This window comes from Ursus americanus, chromosome 12, assembly GCF_024610735.1.
Source record: "Ursus americanus isolate L20-20 chromosome 12, mUrsAme1.1.p, whole genome shotgun sequence".
Taxonomy (NCBI): Eukaryota; Metazoa; Chordata; class Mammalia; order Carnivora; family Ursidae; genus Ursus; species Ursus americanus.
In genome coordinates this window covers 41,871,719-41,888,641 of record NC_142138.1, presented here as the reverse complement: position 1 = coordinate 41,888,641, position 16,923 = coordinate 41,871,719, and the positions used below count along the sequence as shown (strand labels likewise).

The window sequence follows — 16,923 nt, the reverse complement described above, 5'->3', positions numbered from 1 at the left end:
CCTGCTTCTTCCTCTCCCGCTCCCCCTGCTTGTGTTCCCTCTCTCGCTGGCTATCTCTATCTCTGTCGAATAAATAAATAAATAAATAAATAAAGATTCTCTCTCTCCCTCTGCCTTTCCCCCTATACTCTCTCTCCTCTCTCAAAAAAAAAAATACTGGTTAGGCGATATTTATCTTAGACATTAATCATTTCTTGTGTTTATAATATTTTCTAAGTCTGCTTTCAAGTTTTATATTTTTATTTAAACTAATGTGGTCATTATTTCCTTTGTAATTTATTCTATAACTTTTAAGCCTGGGGAGGGGGGAACTTCTGCAGTGATTATTTATAAATATTCTATTTTAATTTCCTGTTATTTTCCATTTTGTAGGTTCTTTAATCCACCTGGATTCATCTTCAATGGTATAAGAGGATCTAAACTATTTCTCTTCTTATTGTTCAGCTGTTCAAGCAATCCCTCCCCCCTTTTTTAAAGCAATTCCCCTTTTGTTTGTAACCTCTTCTTTACTATTTATTATATTCTTACATATAACACATGTATTTACAAGTTAATAATTCTATTATACCAATGACCTTTTTCTAGTGCCACATATTTTTAACTATGACAGCTTTCTAATGTTTCAATTATCTAGAAAAGCTAGTACCTACTCATTTACTCTTCTTTTACAGAATCTTCTTTGGAATCAAGATTGACAACACCTGTTACATTTCTAAATATTTAGTTTTCCTATCCAAGAATATCACTATGTCTCCATGTATTCAAATCTCAAGACTTTGTGGTTTTCTTCATGTTAATGACATGTATTTCTTTTTAAGAATACTGTATTTCCAGGTATTTTTTATTTTTGGATTACCATTATGAATGGAATCTTTTTTCTTATATTTTCTAAGTAGTGAATGCATATAATACCAAAAATCTTTGATCAAACATTTTCATTTGACCCTTATGAATTTTTTCACATGCCAACTGATGTATTTGCATTTTCTAGGAAACTGTTTTTAATGAGACCAATTTTCAGACTCTACTAAACACAAACCTGTATCCATCTCCGTACTTCTCACTGTTTTTTTCTCTTCTGCGCCTTTGTTTCTCTCGCCGAGCCTCAATTCGTCGCTTTTCTTCTTCCTCATTTTTAGGATCAGTTTTTGCTAGGATATCAGCAAAAGTCAAAACTAAAAATCATTTTTCCATTCTCCGTTTTCAGTTTGCACTTCATAAAGTATAGACATGCAAGGTTTATTTGCTGATCACAATCTAAATTGAACTCACCAGAAAAATCAGAGTTTGAGACTAACCAGTATTTCTCAAACTTCACTCATTTGAATACCATCATCATGAATTCAGTACTTTTAGATAATTATTTTCTGGTTCATATGACAAACTACATGGTAATTACAATTGTAGAAGTTAAACCTGTGAATCACCTGGTATAGTACTAATCAGTCATGAACATCAAAATTACCCAAAGATACTTTTTAAAAATGCACATGCCCTGGGGCGCCTAGATGGCTCATCAGTTAAGCCTCCAATTCCTGGTTTCAGCTCAGGTCAGGATCTCAGGGTTTGGACACGGAGCCCGTCCGTGCTCAGCGAGGAGTCTGCTTGAGATTCTTTCCCCCTCCCTCTCCCTGCCCCTCTGTTCCTCCAACTTGCACACACTCTCTCAGATATACAAACAAACAAATAAACAAACAAATAGATCTTTAAAAATGCACATGCCCTGGTCTACCTCTCTTCCCTAAATCCTTATTTAGGATGGAATCAGGGGCTTCTCACATGATTTTGATTCAGAGTTTTGTCTTGGGTGTTAAATTTGTTGTTGGGAGCTACTGTTGAGGATATAGTATTGTCCCATTACACAGAATCCCCTTTAGAGGACAAAGGGAAGAAATTTTTCATGGTTCCTGGTACCAGGAAATGGTGTGTTTCTTCTGGAAAATTAATTTGCTTTTAATCTTGCAGACATGACAACTCTTAGAGATAGTCACATTTCCAACTTTACATTGTTGAGAAAAAATCAAGAGCCAACCTGAAAATGAAATTCAGAAAACCATTTCATTCACGTTAACATCAACAATACTAGATACTCAGGAATAAATTTAACAAAAGAAGTGTAGAACTTATACCTCAAAAACTACAAAACATTGTTGAAAGAAGTTAAAGAAGATCTAAGTAAATGGAAAAACTACATAAGTGGTTCATAGATCTGCAGACTTAACATTGTTCAGATGGTTATACTCCCCAAACTGATCTATAGATTTAGCACAATCCCTGTCAGAATTCCACCTGACTTCTTTGCAAAAACTGACAAGCTGGTTCTAAAGTTCACAGGAAATTGTAAGGGATCTAAAACAGTGGAAACAATCCTAAAAAGAAAAACAAAATAGAAGCACTCACACTCATGATTTCAAGACTCACTACAAAGCCACGGTAACAAGACCTTGTTGTACTGGCACAAAGACAGACATATAGATCAGAACAGAACTGAGAGTCCAGAAATAAATTCATAAAACTATGGTCATCTGGTTTTTAGCAGGGATGCCAAAATTATTCATTTGGGAGAGAAGAGTCTTTTCAACAAATGGTGCTGGGCAACACGATAGCCACATGCAAATGTGAAAGTGCAAGACCTAAAGGTAAGAGCTATAATTATAAAAGTATACCTTCATGACTTTGAATTTGGCAAGGAATTCTTAGATAGAAAACCAAAAGAACTGAGCCACAAAAGAAAAAATAGATAAATTGGACTTTATCAAAATTAAAAACTTTTGTGCTTCAAAGGATACCATCAGAAGAGTGAAAAGGCAACACAGAGTGACAGATGATATTTACGAATCACACAGATGAAAAGGGAACTATGTCTAGAATATATAAAGAATTTTTGCAACTCAATAAAAAGACAAATAGCCCAACTGAAAAGTGAGCAAAGCCTCTAAACAGGCATTTTTCCAAGAAAAATATAGGAATAAACCAATAAACACAAGAAAAAAAATGCCCTACCATTAGTTATCAGGGAATTGTAAATCAAGACCATAATGAGATATCTATCACTTCATACTACCTGCACGGCTAGAATCATAAAGACAGATAAGTCTTTAGTGAGGATACAGAGAAATCAGAACTCTCATACACTGCTAGTGGGAATGTTAAATGGTGCAGCTGCTTTGGAAAACATGTTGCTCCTCAAATGATTACACAATTACCATATGATTCAGCAATTCTTCTCTTGAATATATACCTAGGATATATAAAATGAAAACACGAGTTCATATAGAAACTTATATACAGATGTTTATAGCAGCGCTATTCATTGTAGCCAAAAGGTAGAAGCAACCCAAATACATATCAATGAATGAATGGATAAAGAAAATGTGGTATGTTCATATAATGGAATATTTCCAGCCATAAAATGGAATGAAGTACTGATACATGCTATAACTTGGATGAACCTTGGAAGATTATGCTAAGTGAAAGAAGCCTGTCACAAAAGTCCACATTCTACATGACTTTTTTTCATATGAAAGTCTAGAATACAGAAATAGATAAAGATAGAAAGTAAGTTAGTGGTTGCTCTGGGCTGTGGTGTGTGTAGGGAATAATGCCTAAAGGGTACCAAGTCTCTGTGAGGTGATGAAAATGTTCTCAAATTGATTATGGTGATATTTGCATGTATCTGTGAATACACTAAAAACCAATGGGTTGTTGCACACTGTATATGGGTGAATTGTAGAGTATGTGAATCAGTAAAGTTTTTTTATAAAAAAAGTTCAGAGGCAGATTACTCTGTTACTCATCTATGTTGTTGTATTTTATTTTTTAACTGTGTAATGTATCTCTACATGAAATCAAGTACATTTGACCAAATTAGATGAAGCCAAGGATATACCTTGACTAAGCTAAGGAAGCTAAGGAAGTCTTTTCAGCATTCTTTGGTGAAAACATAGAGCAGCAAAATATTATACACCAAATATACTGCCTATTTTTATTTGTACACTGAATTACTTTTTGGTTTTTTTTGTATTTATTTTTGCCTTGATGACTGAGAAATGCTGAGTCTTTCCAAGTAAGGTGAAGTGTGAGTCTTTCTATTTTGTTTTTCTTTTTAGGATTGTTTCCACTGTTTTAGATCCCTTACAATTTCCTGTGAACTTTAGAACCAGCTTGTCAGTTTTTGCGAAGAAGTCAGGTGGAATTCTGACAGGGATTGTGCTAAATCTATAGATCAGTTTGGGGAGTATAACCATCTGAACAATGTTAAGTCTGCAGATCTATGAACCACTTATGTAGTTTTTCCATTTACTTAGATCTTCTTTAACTTCTTTCAACAATGTTTTGTAGTTTTTGAGGTATAAGTTCTACACTTCTTTGTTAAATTTATTCCTGAGTATCTAGTATTGTTGATGTTAACGTGAATGAAATGGTTTTCTGAATTTCATTTTCAGGTTGGCTCTTGATTTTTTCTCAACAATGTAAAGTTGGAAATGTGACTATCTCTAAGAGTTGTCATGTCTGCAAGATTAAAAGCAAATTAATTTTCCAGAAGAAACACACCATTTCCTGGTACCAGGAACCATGAAAAATTTCTTCCCTTTGTCCTCTAAAGGGGATTCTGTGTAATGGGACAATACTATATCCTCAACAGTAGCTCCCAACAACAAATTTAACACCCAAGACAAAACTCTGAATCAAAATCATGTGAGAAGCCCCTGATTCCATCCTAAATAAGGATTTAGGGAAGAGAGGTAGACCAGGGCATGTGCATTTTTAAAAAGTATCTCTGGGTAATTTCAATGTTTGTGACCAACTAATAACTACACCAGGATTCACAAATCTAATTTCTACAGTTGTAATTACTATGCAATTTGTCATATGAACATGAAAAAATTATCTAAAAGCACTAAATTTTTAAAAAATTGGAAGTACCTTAAGCCATAGAAATTATGTTTTCTTACTTACTGGGTGATTTGCTGAGGCTCATCTTCTCCACAGGTTTTGCTAGCTTGGGTTTCTTGATAAAGGTTCCACCAGGCTTATTGAATGGTTGCATCATTTTTCTCTTTATTCCTCTTGCAGCAGCAACTGTCACATTGGTGGGTTTGTTTTGATAGTCAACAACAATTCCAGGTCTATGAATGCTTCCAAAATCACTCATATGCTGCAAATTTGTGAAATCAAGAAATATTAGCATAACATCCAAAGATAAAATAGGAATTCACACAAATTTTACGTGTTATCTATCTAATAATTTTCACCTGAAGACTCCCCAGAATGTAACTTAATTTTACATGTCCACTCTGAATAACCACATGGAAAAGCTTTGTCAATTATTACATGAACTCAAATCCAGTGAATTAGTATTTTTATTTCCAGTAGAACAAATATGGGTATTTCCTATTTTTTTATTTGTACCATTCAAAATTACTTGAGAGCATAAACAACATATGTGCCTGTCAGAATATTACCACTTGTACAACTCTCTGACAACTCCTCTTCAGAGTTCCTAATTGATGTTTTCCCATGAAAAGACCTTAAAAGACATCTTTATTTCACTAAAACCTGGCTTAAAAACTAAGATGCATAAAGAAGACCATATCTGAAGTCTGAAGTAAAAAAGATCCAGAAATCATTTAGGATTTCTCCCTGTTGAAAAAGGGAATGAGAAGGCGAGATGGAACATTAGTATGAAATAGGAGAGTTAAAGCATAACCATGCATCAACTTCCAGGACACACTTCAGATAAAGAATTACATCTGACGTTCCATTCACATTCTTACCTAGAGAAACATATTCTGACCCAGAAGCCCAAGAAGCGAAAGTTTACAGACGAAGAGTCATGCAACCAAACGACTCTTGTGTCCCTTCCTCTTCTCTTGCCATTAACAAAATCCACTACACCAAGAGGCCACATGTCCACAGAAATTTATTCTGCTAATCTTACTTTTAGAAGATAAAGATTGAGGAGTAATCTGAAGAGAAGGATCCAATGGGAATTGTACAAGTGAAGATTAAAAAAGAAAGTCCTGTTGGTTCATCTACTTCATTAACAGGAGGAAAGAAAGAAAAGTCCATTCAGACTAGAATGGTGAACACAAGGTACAGGAATGCCTGTTTTTCTATTGTGAAAACAAAATTAATATTTGAAGTCTCATTAAGAAAAAAATCATTCGCCTAAAGTAGTATACAGCATGGAAAATGTTAAGCATTTCTCAAATTTTCAAACTGGAATTGATTTTCAAATTCAAAACCCAAACCTTATTACCCCAACAATTTTCAATTGACCTACAGTCACTAATTATGGTGGAATAGCAACATATCAGTTGCTTACATTTATGTATTATGCTTAGGAACCCCTAGCTAACCTAGTAGACTTGAATAGATTAGTGTTACCAGGTAATTTATAGAGTCACATTAGAAATATCTTCATTAATTATCCATTAAAGGTGCAATGCATTTTACATAAGTAAAGGGTAACTGTTATAAATGCAAAATTTCTACACAAAAATGACAAACTACACTCATGTACCGAAGGCTAATGAACAGTTAAAAACGTGTGCCCTACTACATATTTTTATCAGAAGTACTTTCCTCTGCAAAGAGAATATTAAGAGTAACTGACTTTAAAAAAGAAAAAAAAACATTTCTTACATTAAAGCAAAAATACAATACCCTTCATATGACCAAACTACAAAACTCCACAATCTACGTACACTTACTAGGTAAAATTTCATGTCAGTCAAGTTACCTAAGAACGTAAGTCATTATCTTTATACTATGTCCTGAAATAAAACACCTGAAGACTAGTATATTTACTCATGTAAGCAAAGATTTACAAAATATTACTTCCTAGGAAGAAGCCAGACATGTTTGTACAGGTAGGAACTTATTTCTCAATAGTAAAAACTAGTGACACAAGGGAAAAACAGAACACCCAGCAACAGGACATATTGCAAGAGAGTGAGTTAGTAATTACACTGACCACAAATCATTCTACAATCTATTAAACATATCAACTTCTTCACCATGTAAACATGGCTAAGCTACCCTCATCTATCACCAACTTTTAGTCCCTTTGTGTTTAATGTGAAATATGGAGCTCTAAAGAAATTCTATGTGCTAGAGTTAGCAGCAAAGTAAAACATTTTATCATACATTGCACCTTTAACCTACTCAAAAACTCCAAAGGGTTCAGTTACCTTTTACAATAATCCAAGAACTGTCCCACCAGCAAAACTGCTAGTGTTTACAAGGAAAAATGCAACTCCTTTTAACCCCTTTTAGACCAAAACCTAATATCCTCACCTTTTTAATAAAGGGAGATTTGACAAAACTTATGAACAATCATCTCACTCTGCCACTTATTTTCTGAAGTGCTGGAAAAACTTTTACAGGCAACCTAAAAATTATGCTTATGATTGAGCTTTTGCTTCAAAATACACTGGGATGAACAGTGTTTATTCTACATGAAAACCATGGTCTTGAAAGGGTTTAAAAGAGTGACTAGTGAAAAGAATCTGAAAAGATTCTGTTGTACTTACTCCTCGGCCTCGGCCTCTGCCTGTTGATGGTCCTCCAAAAGCATCATAGTTTCTGCTTCCAAACGTACTTTCAGGATAAGCAGGCGTTCCTCTCCCCCGAGAGCCTACAGGTGCAGGCTTCATATGGGGTGAAGAAAAACTGCTGTAGGAAGAGTAATTCTCTCTTCCTCTGTCCTCCATAAACCCAGGCCTCAATTTTGAACGGGAGTAAGGTGCTTCCCAGCTAGACCCGCCCTGGTTTCTACCTCCGAAAGAGTCAAGGCTATTCCGGTAGGAGCTCTCAAATCGACCACCATAACTACCTCCGAAGCGGCTTTGTTCGGGTTCATTAAAACCATAGCCAGATCTGTACAGATCTCGCCCACCCAGAGAAGACCTGGAGTCGTAAGACTCATAAGGTCCAAACCTGGAAAAGTTGCACAGTGAGGGAAAAAACAAAAGTAAGCTTACTAATGTTAGACAATTCAAAAGACAAATTATCAGATGACATTTATCAACTAAAATTCATTTATACCATACTGGTTTGCACAGTTCTACTTTTATTCACACCTGATTAGGGCTGGGCAGTTCAACATGAGACCAGATAGAAAGCTATCTGTGTCAGTTTTTAAATATGAATTGAGTCAAGTAAACCTTAGCTTAAAAATCTGCTTTGTAGCAGCTTTTCTATTTTATTAAAAAGATTTGTCTGTTGGTATTTAAGCCCAGCCCTAGTCTTGGAAAAAGTCATTTACTAAAGTTCACAAACTACTCAAACTTTCTTTGAATCCATCCCTAGTATTGGAAAATACCAAATATTTACAATATTTTGGCTTTTAATAGGGAACGAAAATTGAAGACTACACCGATATAAGCTATTTGTGACACAAAAGAGATCCTTTTGTACCCCCGATAATCTATATCACAAAATTGCTTCATTGTGTCTATAGCAATCAAAATTTGGAGAATTATTTCTGGTTATGAAATTTAATATCCTGCCCAACTTTGGGTAAGGTCAATAATCAATCCTCAGTCACTTTCCATTTGTAGACTAGCAAATCTAACAAATCTAGAGGATAAGCACATAAAATAGAACATAAAAGTAAAAGACCACCAACATATACCCTCTGCATATAAATTATCAAGGCAGATGAGAAAGAATACATTTTATGTCTTCAATTATTTAAAAAAATTCTTTCCTGGCAGGAAATTATCACATAAAACTACTCTAAAAAAGGGGAGCACACAGTCTCCTCAAGGTTTTAATAGAGTCAACAGAAGAAACAAATCATCTTACTTCTCACAAATCCAAAGCATGGATTACAAAAGTTGCTTGGTATCTTACAACATAGTTTTATAAAGGCCCACAATTACACATGAGATAAACGATAACATCTACAGAGTTTATGCACAACACATTTACAATGCAACAGGGCAATAACGGATATATTAAAACATTTAAATGTGTTACATTACTTCAATTATTTACAGATCACTAAATAGAATGCACTATTTACTTCTGAATCCTGGTAACCAAATAAAAATTATTCCTCTTTCCAACTCTTTTTAAAACATCTATCACATAAGCAAAATTGTATCTGTTCATTTTTGTGATTTTCCTCTACTATAAACCATAGTGGCACACTTGAAGCAGAAAGAAGGAAAGTAAAGCATCATTCAGTCCATCCTTAAGGAATCCAGATCCTTCAACTTATGAAGAAGGAGGATAGTTTCAAATGTTACCTGACTAGTTATACTTAGTACAAATATCTGTGCCTCAAAAGGTATACCCCCTTAGCCTGAAATGTAGTCAACCCTAAAGCCTATACTAGTTCAACTAGGGTTAAGCTTTACACAGTATCAGCAGTGAAATATAAAAAGTCTAAACTCTAGTGCATTAAAATAAGCGAAGGTATAGTATTCAAGGCTTTGATACAATGCTCCTAGCTTAAGAGCACAGTGTTTTTGGTGTAAGTAGTATCTGCCAATAAATAACCTAGACATGAACTTAAAGAACATTTTATTATTACAATATGCTCTTACAACTTACTCTAAAATTAAAAGAATAACTATCTTAAATGTTTCTCAGAAACTGAATGTTGCTAGACTGGTTCAGTTAAACCCATTCCAGTCAAAGACTGCTTTGCTGCTTTACAGAACCCCCCACATTAGAAAAGATACTTTTAAAACTCATAAAGACAAAAACTTCACAAATAATATTTCCAATAACATTTTTATATCATTTGTTGAGAATATTCTGAATGATAAGGAGTTAAAAGTAAAAGAAGTAAAAAAAAAAAAAAATTCGCTACTGAAGACAGAAAATCTTACTCTATTATATTGAAATGAAAATAGCTACTTGAAGTTTTCCTAAAATAATGTCTGTCAGTGACCCTGAGATAATTTTTAGAACCATTAACTGACACCACTAAACACTTAAGGTGACTATTCAATACCAAATAGTGAAGTTCAAGTATCATAACATGCCTAAGGAATACTTAAAATATCCAGAATCTTATAGTCATCTAATTATTTGGCCAAGTGATTAAGCAATTTACCTGCTACCCCCACCACCACCACTGTGATTGTCCATGCCATATGACTGGTTTAGGTAGGAGTCCATGGATCTTTGACCCCCATAGGATCCATGGCCATAGTCACGATCCATCCCTATAAAGAGTTTAAAAAGAAAAAAATTAAATGATGCTCACCTTTACTGGCACCCAAAAGAAGAATTTTTAGATAAATATCCTTGAATGTCAGACCTCCATAAGATCCGGGGCCATAATCACGATCCATTCCTAAAACAGAGTCAATAACAAAAGGTCAGTAAAATATACCATTCTCTTTGGGAATCTTTGCATAAAACACGAGATACTCATATCAGTTATCTGAGAGAATAATTCATCACTAACATTTAAGCTAAATTCACACTAGACATGGAAGGAAAAAACTCACAGAGGATAATCTACTGAAAAATTAGATTTGTTAAGAAAACTAAATAAAAAAAAAAAGATTATCAACTAAAAAGTTCTATGTTAGAATTATTTTCAATTTAGCCAATATTTATTTGACTAGAGTACTCCTTTAAGGTACTGTATAAGGAATGACATAGTATGTAATCAATAATAAATAATTTCTACTCTCAAGAAAAGTCAGCATTCAATAACGTCAAGAAGAAAAATTTTTGTTTTAAGTATAGTTTTTGCATCTAACTATCCTCAAAATGTCTAAAAACCCAGAAGTAGCCACTTTTTCAACTACCCTGATTTCAATCTGTTCATATATTAACTGAAATAGTCATTTTAAAAAGTAAAATCATGGAGTAGGGGGCCAATCTGTGGTACTATCCCTGTAAATAATAATAACTCAATAAGCATTTAAATCCTCAAATACTCTGAGTAAATGGAATGAATGTGAACTCTAGCAACGCAAAACACTAAAAAAAAATTCTAATACATTAAGGGTACTGAGTATATTTTATCACACTGCAATTCCACCTATATCCCAACCTTTGACATGAAAAATACAAAAGAAGTAATAAAATGAATTTACTATGATTATAAAAATGAAAAAATTTTAAAACCATTTAGAATGTATCCTATAAAGTCCTTTAAAAATCTTCATTACCACCCTCCCCAAATTTTATGCACTAATAAATACAAGAGTATACACAGAGCAAATACCTTAATTTATATTTTTTAACACTAAATTTTAATTACAATCACTTAAATATTTCTGGTCCTAACAACAACAATAATAATAATGACAATAGCAACAACTTCACAAAAAGACCACTCAGAATCTTGCAACTTTAAAGCTGGAAGCAACCTAAAGGATAAAATTCAATCTTCTTATTTTATAGATTAGAGAGCTAAAATCCAAACAAATGAAATGACTTTCCCAAAGTTCAGTAAGTATCCACCCCTCTAGCTTTATGCTGTTGCTTTTACATGAAATGCTCTCCTCTAAAACCCCAAACATCTGTTCTTGAAATCTCATCTTTTAAAGTCCATTTCAAATACTGACCCTTTCAAGAACACTTTCAATGATACTGTCTCAGTTGATGATTATCTCTTTCTTCTAAACATCTACAAGTCTGTATCTCTTCTGTGGTGCTTATGATACTTTGCCTTACATTCTGCAACTTGTGACCTCATCTTAAATGTACACTAGTCTTGTGGTCAGGGTCTGATTTTTATTAATTTTGTATATACCCCAGAGCTACAGTTCTCAAGGAATAGTCTGTTCACCACTGGGAGTTGCCAGGACCCTTTCGGGGATCCACAAGACCAAACTATTTTCATAAATAATACTACAACATTATTTGCCTTTTTCACAGGTTGACATTTGCACCGAAAAAGCACTGGTGGGTAAAACTGGTTATGCCACAGAGCAAATCAAGGCAGTGGCACCAAGCTGTACCAGCAGCCATTGCAGTCCTCAACACTGCACACTTGCAGTAAAAAATAATAAAATAGAGTGCCATCTCCACTTAAAAATGTCCTTGATGAAGCAGTAAGAATTACTAGTTTTATTAAATCGTCACCTTTGAGTACATTTTCTTTCTGATATTCTCTGTAGTGAAATAGGAAATACACATAAAGAAAGTAATTTTGCTGCATACCAAAGTACCACAGTTTTCTCCAGGAAAAGCCACTGTGCAAGTACTTGATTAACTGAATTAGACACTTTTACAAGGAAGACTATTTTTACTAGAAAGACAGACCAAATTCAAAAACTAAGGTCGTCAGACTTAAGCATTTGGCAGACATTTTCTCAAAAATGAACACAGTAAAACTGTCAGTTCAAGGAAAACAAGTAACAGTACGTACTGCCAATAATAAAATTTGAGCTTTCAAGTGAAATTTAGAATTTTATAGAACTTGTATGTACCAGTATGTATAACAGAGAACAAAAAGTTTATCAATATACAAAAAGTACTAATGAGCTCTTACATTGTTTTCATACTAAGACTTCTTATGAGGTATGTAATTTACATTTACAGCACATCTCAATTCCAACTATCCACATTGCAAGTACTCAACAGTTACATGCGGCTAGTGGACCACATTAGACAACACAGTTCTAAACTAATAAAATAGTCAATTATTTGTCTTCAGAGTTGGTAACTTACGCTTACGCTGTATTAGATAGAGGGCAATTTTGAAATTAATATAAAAATTTGACAATTAAAAGCCTTCTTCTAAGCCTCATATTAAAAATAATCTTAAGGGGTGGCTCAAGTGGTTCAGCCGGTTAAGCATACAACTCCTGGTTTCACCTCAGGTCATGATCTCAGTATCATGAGATTGAGACCTACCCTGGACTCTGCGCTCAGCATGGAGTCTGCTTGGGATTCTCTCTCCCTCTGCCCTTACGCTTCCCCCTGTTTGTGCACACTCTCTCTAAACAAATAAACAAATAAATGAATAAAATCTTTTAAAAAAATAATTAATAATAATAATAATCTTAAGAGTTAGGCTCAGGCACACAAAGTAAAAAAGTCTTATATTTTGTTATTTCTGCTAGTTTCAATTCTGAGCTCACAGAGGCTGCATTTGGATACTAAATCCTTCTGTTTTTTATTCTGTGTGTTTTTATTTAACTATGGAGTCATAAATCACTAATATTTATTGAACACCCAACCTTTTTTATGCTATGTAATCAGTTTGATTATAGGAATATAGATTCTATGACTGCTTATATATAAACAATATTCTTCCAGGTTACCAAATGAATTTAAAAATCACTTTAAAAATAAAACTCTAAGAATATAACATTATATCTTTACTATTAATATTAAATGAAACTAATTCATTCAAAAATAAAACTGACCTAATATTTTAAATCAAATCTATTGTTTTGATCACCCTATCATACAAATAAGCTCAACTAATGTTAAAACTCAGTTACAATTAAATCACAGGGAAGGAGCTGAGGAGTATAATGGGAAAAAAACACCTGACTAAGGATCAAAATAATACATTGTCTGACACTAAGTCCTGAACGGACCACTTTTCACCATATCCACACTACCAGCATCCTGCTAGAGGCCACCAGCATCTCTCACTTACATTACTACAACAGCCTCCTAACTGGCTTTCCTGCTTTCACTTTCCTCCCTGTTTATTCTGAAGAAAATAGCCAAAATAATTCTGTTAAAGTTTAAGTTTAAATCATGTTCAATGCTCAGTAACTTCCAATGGCTTCTTCTCATCTTACTCAAAGTAAAAGCCAAAGCCTTAAATAATCTGTAAGGCCCTACACAGTCTCTCTGAACCAAGGACAATTTTGCTCTCCAGGGGACATTTTACAATGTCTGAAAGCACTTTTGGTTGTCAAAACCAAAGGGCGGGTGCTCCTCACATCTAGCACAAAGGCCAAGGACGCAGCTAAACACTCTAAAATGCACAAGACGTCCCCCACAACAGAGAATTATCTATTCCAAAATGCCAATACTGCTTAAGTTGAGAAATACTGCCCTGTATAATCCACACCATCACTTCTTAACTTCATCAGCTACTATTCCCCCTTATCACTCCCCTCCAGGTATACTAGGCCCCTTGCTATCCCTAGAATACAATAAGTATATACCATTTTGGCACCTGCTGCTCCCTCTGCCTGGAATGCTCTTCTTCTGTATCTGTACTTTTCAATCCCTCCACTCTTTCAGGTCTTTATTTCCTACTGTCTCTTAGATATAAACAAATTATCTTTGATTTTCAATGCCTCTGGCTACAACTCTCACCACTCTAACCTTAAGACTGTTCAGCAAAAAAATCATCTGGTCTAGAAAAACCTCTTCTTAAGTCTAGGGGCACCTGGGTGGCTCAGTTAGTTAAGCATCCAGGTCTTGATCTCAGGGTCCTGAGTTCAAGCCCCGTGTTGGGCTCCACACTGGGCATAGAGCCTACTTACAAAAAAAAAAAACAAAAAAAAACAAAAACCAAAAAAACAAACAAACAAAAAACAACAAAAAAAAACATTCCTCTTAAGTCTCTCTGAACCACAATGCACTCAACCCTACCTTTATTCCTGCTTTCCCTCTATTTGGAATGCTCTCCCTTTTTGGTCTGCTATTTATATAAGAAGTTATTATGAAGCAGGAAGGAAACATGGAAACACTGGAAATACAACTTCCTTCCAAGAAATGGTATGGAGGAAATTTGGAACTTGACAGGTTTTCCAGTACTTTTTACATCATCTCAGTCACTGGAAAATACAACGTTAACAATGAATTGTATTGTTGGCTTCATTTGGTAACTACACATCTTTTATTTTCTAAAGCCTACAGCATTCTTCCTCTAGATAGCCCCATGGCTTGCATCCTCACCTCCTCAAATCTGAGCTCAAATTTTACCTCCTTAATAAGTCCCTCCCCAACACATACACACACTACCACCAACACCACCACCACTACCACCACCGCCCCGCCCCTCTGCTGTTTTTCTCCTAACCAATTATTACCATCTAACATACAATATATGTTACTTCTTTATCTTGTTTACTTTCCATTTCATCCCACTAGATTGTATGTTCCCCTGAAGGGCAAGGATATTTGTTCACTGCTATATTGCCAGCTCCTAGAGTAGTATCTGATATACAGCGTTCACTCAAGAAATATTTGTTAAATGAAGTCAAATTATATCTCTGAAATTAATTCTTATTTATAAAATGTAGATAACCCAGACCTCAAAATAATGTAAAATAATGATCTTTAACCAGCACTGCATTCCAAAATCATTCAGAGTACTTTTTCATAACATGCACAACCAGGGACCACTTGTCTAAAATTAAGATTCAAGAGGACTAGAGTATGACCTGAACAGATATACTCTGAAAAAGCTCTCCAGGGGAATCTAACAATCACAATGTTGGAACTTAACATTAAGAGGAAAAAATGAAAGTCATAACATTAGTAAAACATTAATCCAAAAAAATATATGCACCCCCATGTTCACTACAGCTTTATTTACAATAGCTAGACAGGGATACAACCTAAGTGTCCACTGAAGAATGAAAAGATAAAGAAGATGGGGTATAGATATACAATGGAATAGGACTCAGCCATAAAAAGGAATGGAATCTTACCATTTGCAACAACAATGATGGACCCTGAGGGCATTATGCTAGGTGAAATAAGTTACAAAGAAAAACAAATACTGAATGATTTCACATGTATGTGGAATCTAAATAAAACAAAACAAACAAAAAAAAAAACAAGTTTATTGATACAGAGAACAAATTGGTGGTCACTAGAGGGGAGGGTAGAGGTGGGCAAACGGAATCAAGAGGTACAAACGTTCAGCTATAAAAAAACAAGTCATGGGGATATAATGTATAGCATGATGACTATACATTAAGAAAACAAACTTCTGGCCTGGTATGATCCTGCATTTCAAAGTCCTACATTTAGACATTAAGTCCAACTCTCTGATAAACACTACTAGAAACTGAAGCCTTCTATCATTCCAAATCTCTCTCTTTGGTGAAAGTATTAGTCCTACTCACTCCAGTTTAAAATCTTGGACTCATTTTTTTCGTCCTTCTCAATTTTCTACTCACTACTAGTCAGCTTGCAAATTCTGCTAATTTTCTCTAGAAACATCTTAATATTTTAAAAATTACTACTGTCAGGTGCCTGCGTGGCTCAGTCAATCATCTGCCTTTGGCTCAGGTCACTGTCCTGGGTTCCTGGGATCTAGCCCTGAGTCAGGCTCCCTGCTCAGTGGGGAGTCTGCTCTTCCCTCTCCCTCTGCCCCTCTCCCCGACTTGTACTCTCTTGCTTGCTTGCTCTCTCTCAAGTAGATAAATAAAATCTTTAAAAAAATTTTAATTTTGTCATCTCCCAAGTTCAGGGTCTTTAAATCCTAACACTTAAATTTATGAAATGGTTTTTTAGCTAATTTTCCAGTTTTCTTTTTTTTTTTTTTAAGATTTTATTTTTAAGTAATCTCTACGCCAAATGTGGGGCTTGAACCTACAACCCCAAGAGCAAGAGTCGCATGCTCTACCAACTGATCGAGCCAGCCAGGCACTCCTAACTTTCCAGTTTTCAATCTACCTAAGTGTGGATGCAAATCAAACTTCCTTTGCTAATTTTATTACATCACTCTCCAATCCAAATTTGGCAGCTGGGTGGCTCAGTTGGTTAAGCGTCTGCCTTGGGCTTGGGTCCTGATCTCCGGGTCTTGGGATGGAGCCCCACATCCACTGGGTTCCCAGCTCAGTGGGGAGTCTGCTTCTCCCTCTTCTTTTACCTCCCCCCCATTTGTGCTCTCTCTCAATCTCAAATGAATAAATAAAATCTTTAAAAAAAAAAAACCAAAAAACAAAGACAAAAAAAAACCCTGTATTCTCCAGGGGGCCTGGCTGGCTCAGTTGGTAGAGCGTGAGACTCTTG

At 34.9% G+C, this 16,923-nt stretch overlaps 1 protein-coding gene across 3 annotated transcripts in view; it reads right to left on the bottom strand.

The window, feature by feature from the left end:
• Positions 1-16,923, bottom strand: part of ZNF326 (zinc finger protein 326) — a 46,391-nt gene that overhangs the window by 25,923 nt on the left and 3,545 nt on the right. Inside the window, exons 3-7 of one of the 3 annotated variants that reach the window (XM_045801819.2) lie at positions 10,283-10,318; positions 10,076-10,187; positions 7,539-7,944; positions 4,960-5,158; positions 1,040-1,151 (exon numbers count right to left, since the gene is read on the bottom strand). In XM_045801819.2, the coding sequence (XP_045657775.2) occupies positions 1,040-1,151; positions 4,960-5,158; positions 7,539-7,944; positions 10,076-10,187; positions 10,283-10,318 (865 nt within the window). Of the gene's footprint in view, positions 1-1,039; positions 1,152-4,959; positions 5,159-7,538; positions 7,945-10,075; positions 10,188-10,228; positions 10,319-16,923 lie in introns of those variants that run through there. The other 2 variants (XM_087866091.1, XM_087866092.1) reach the window with 2 other exon arrangements.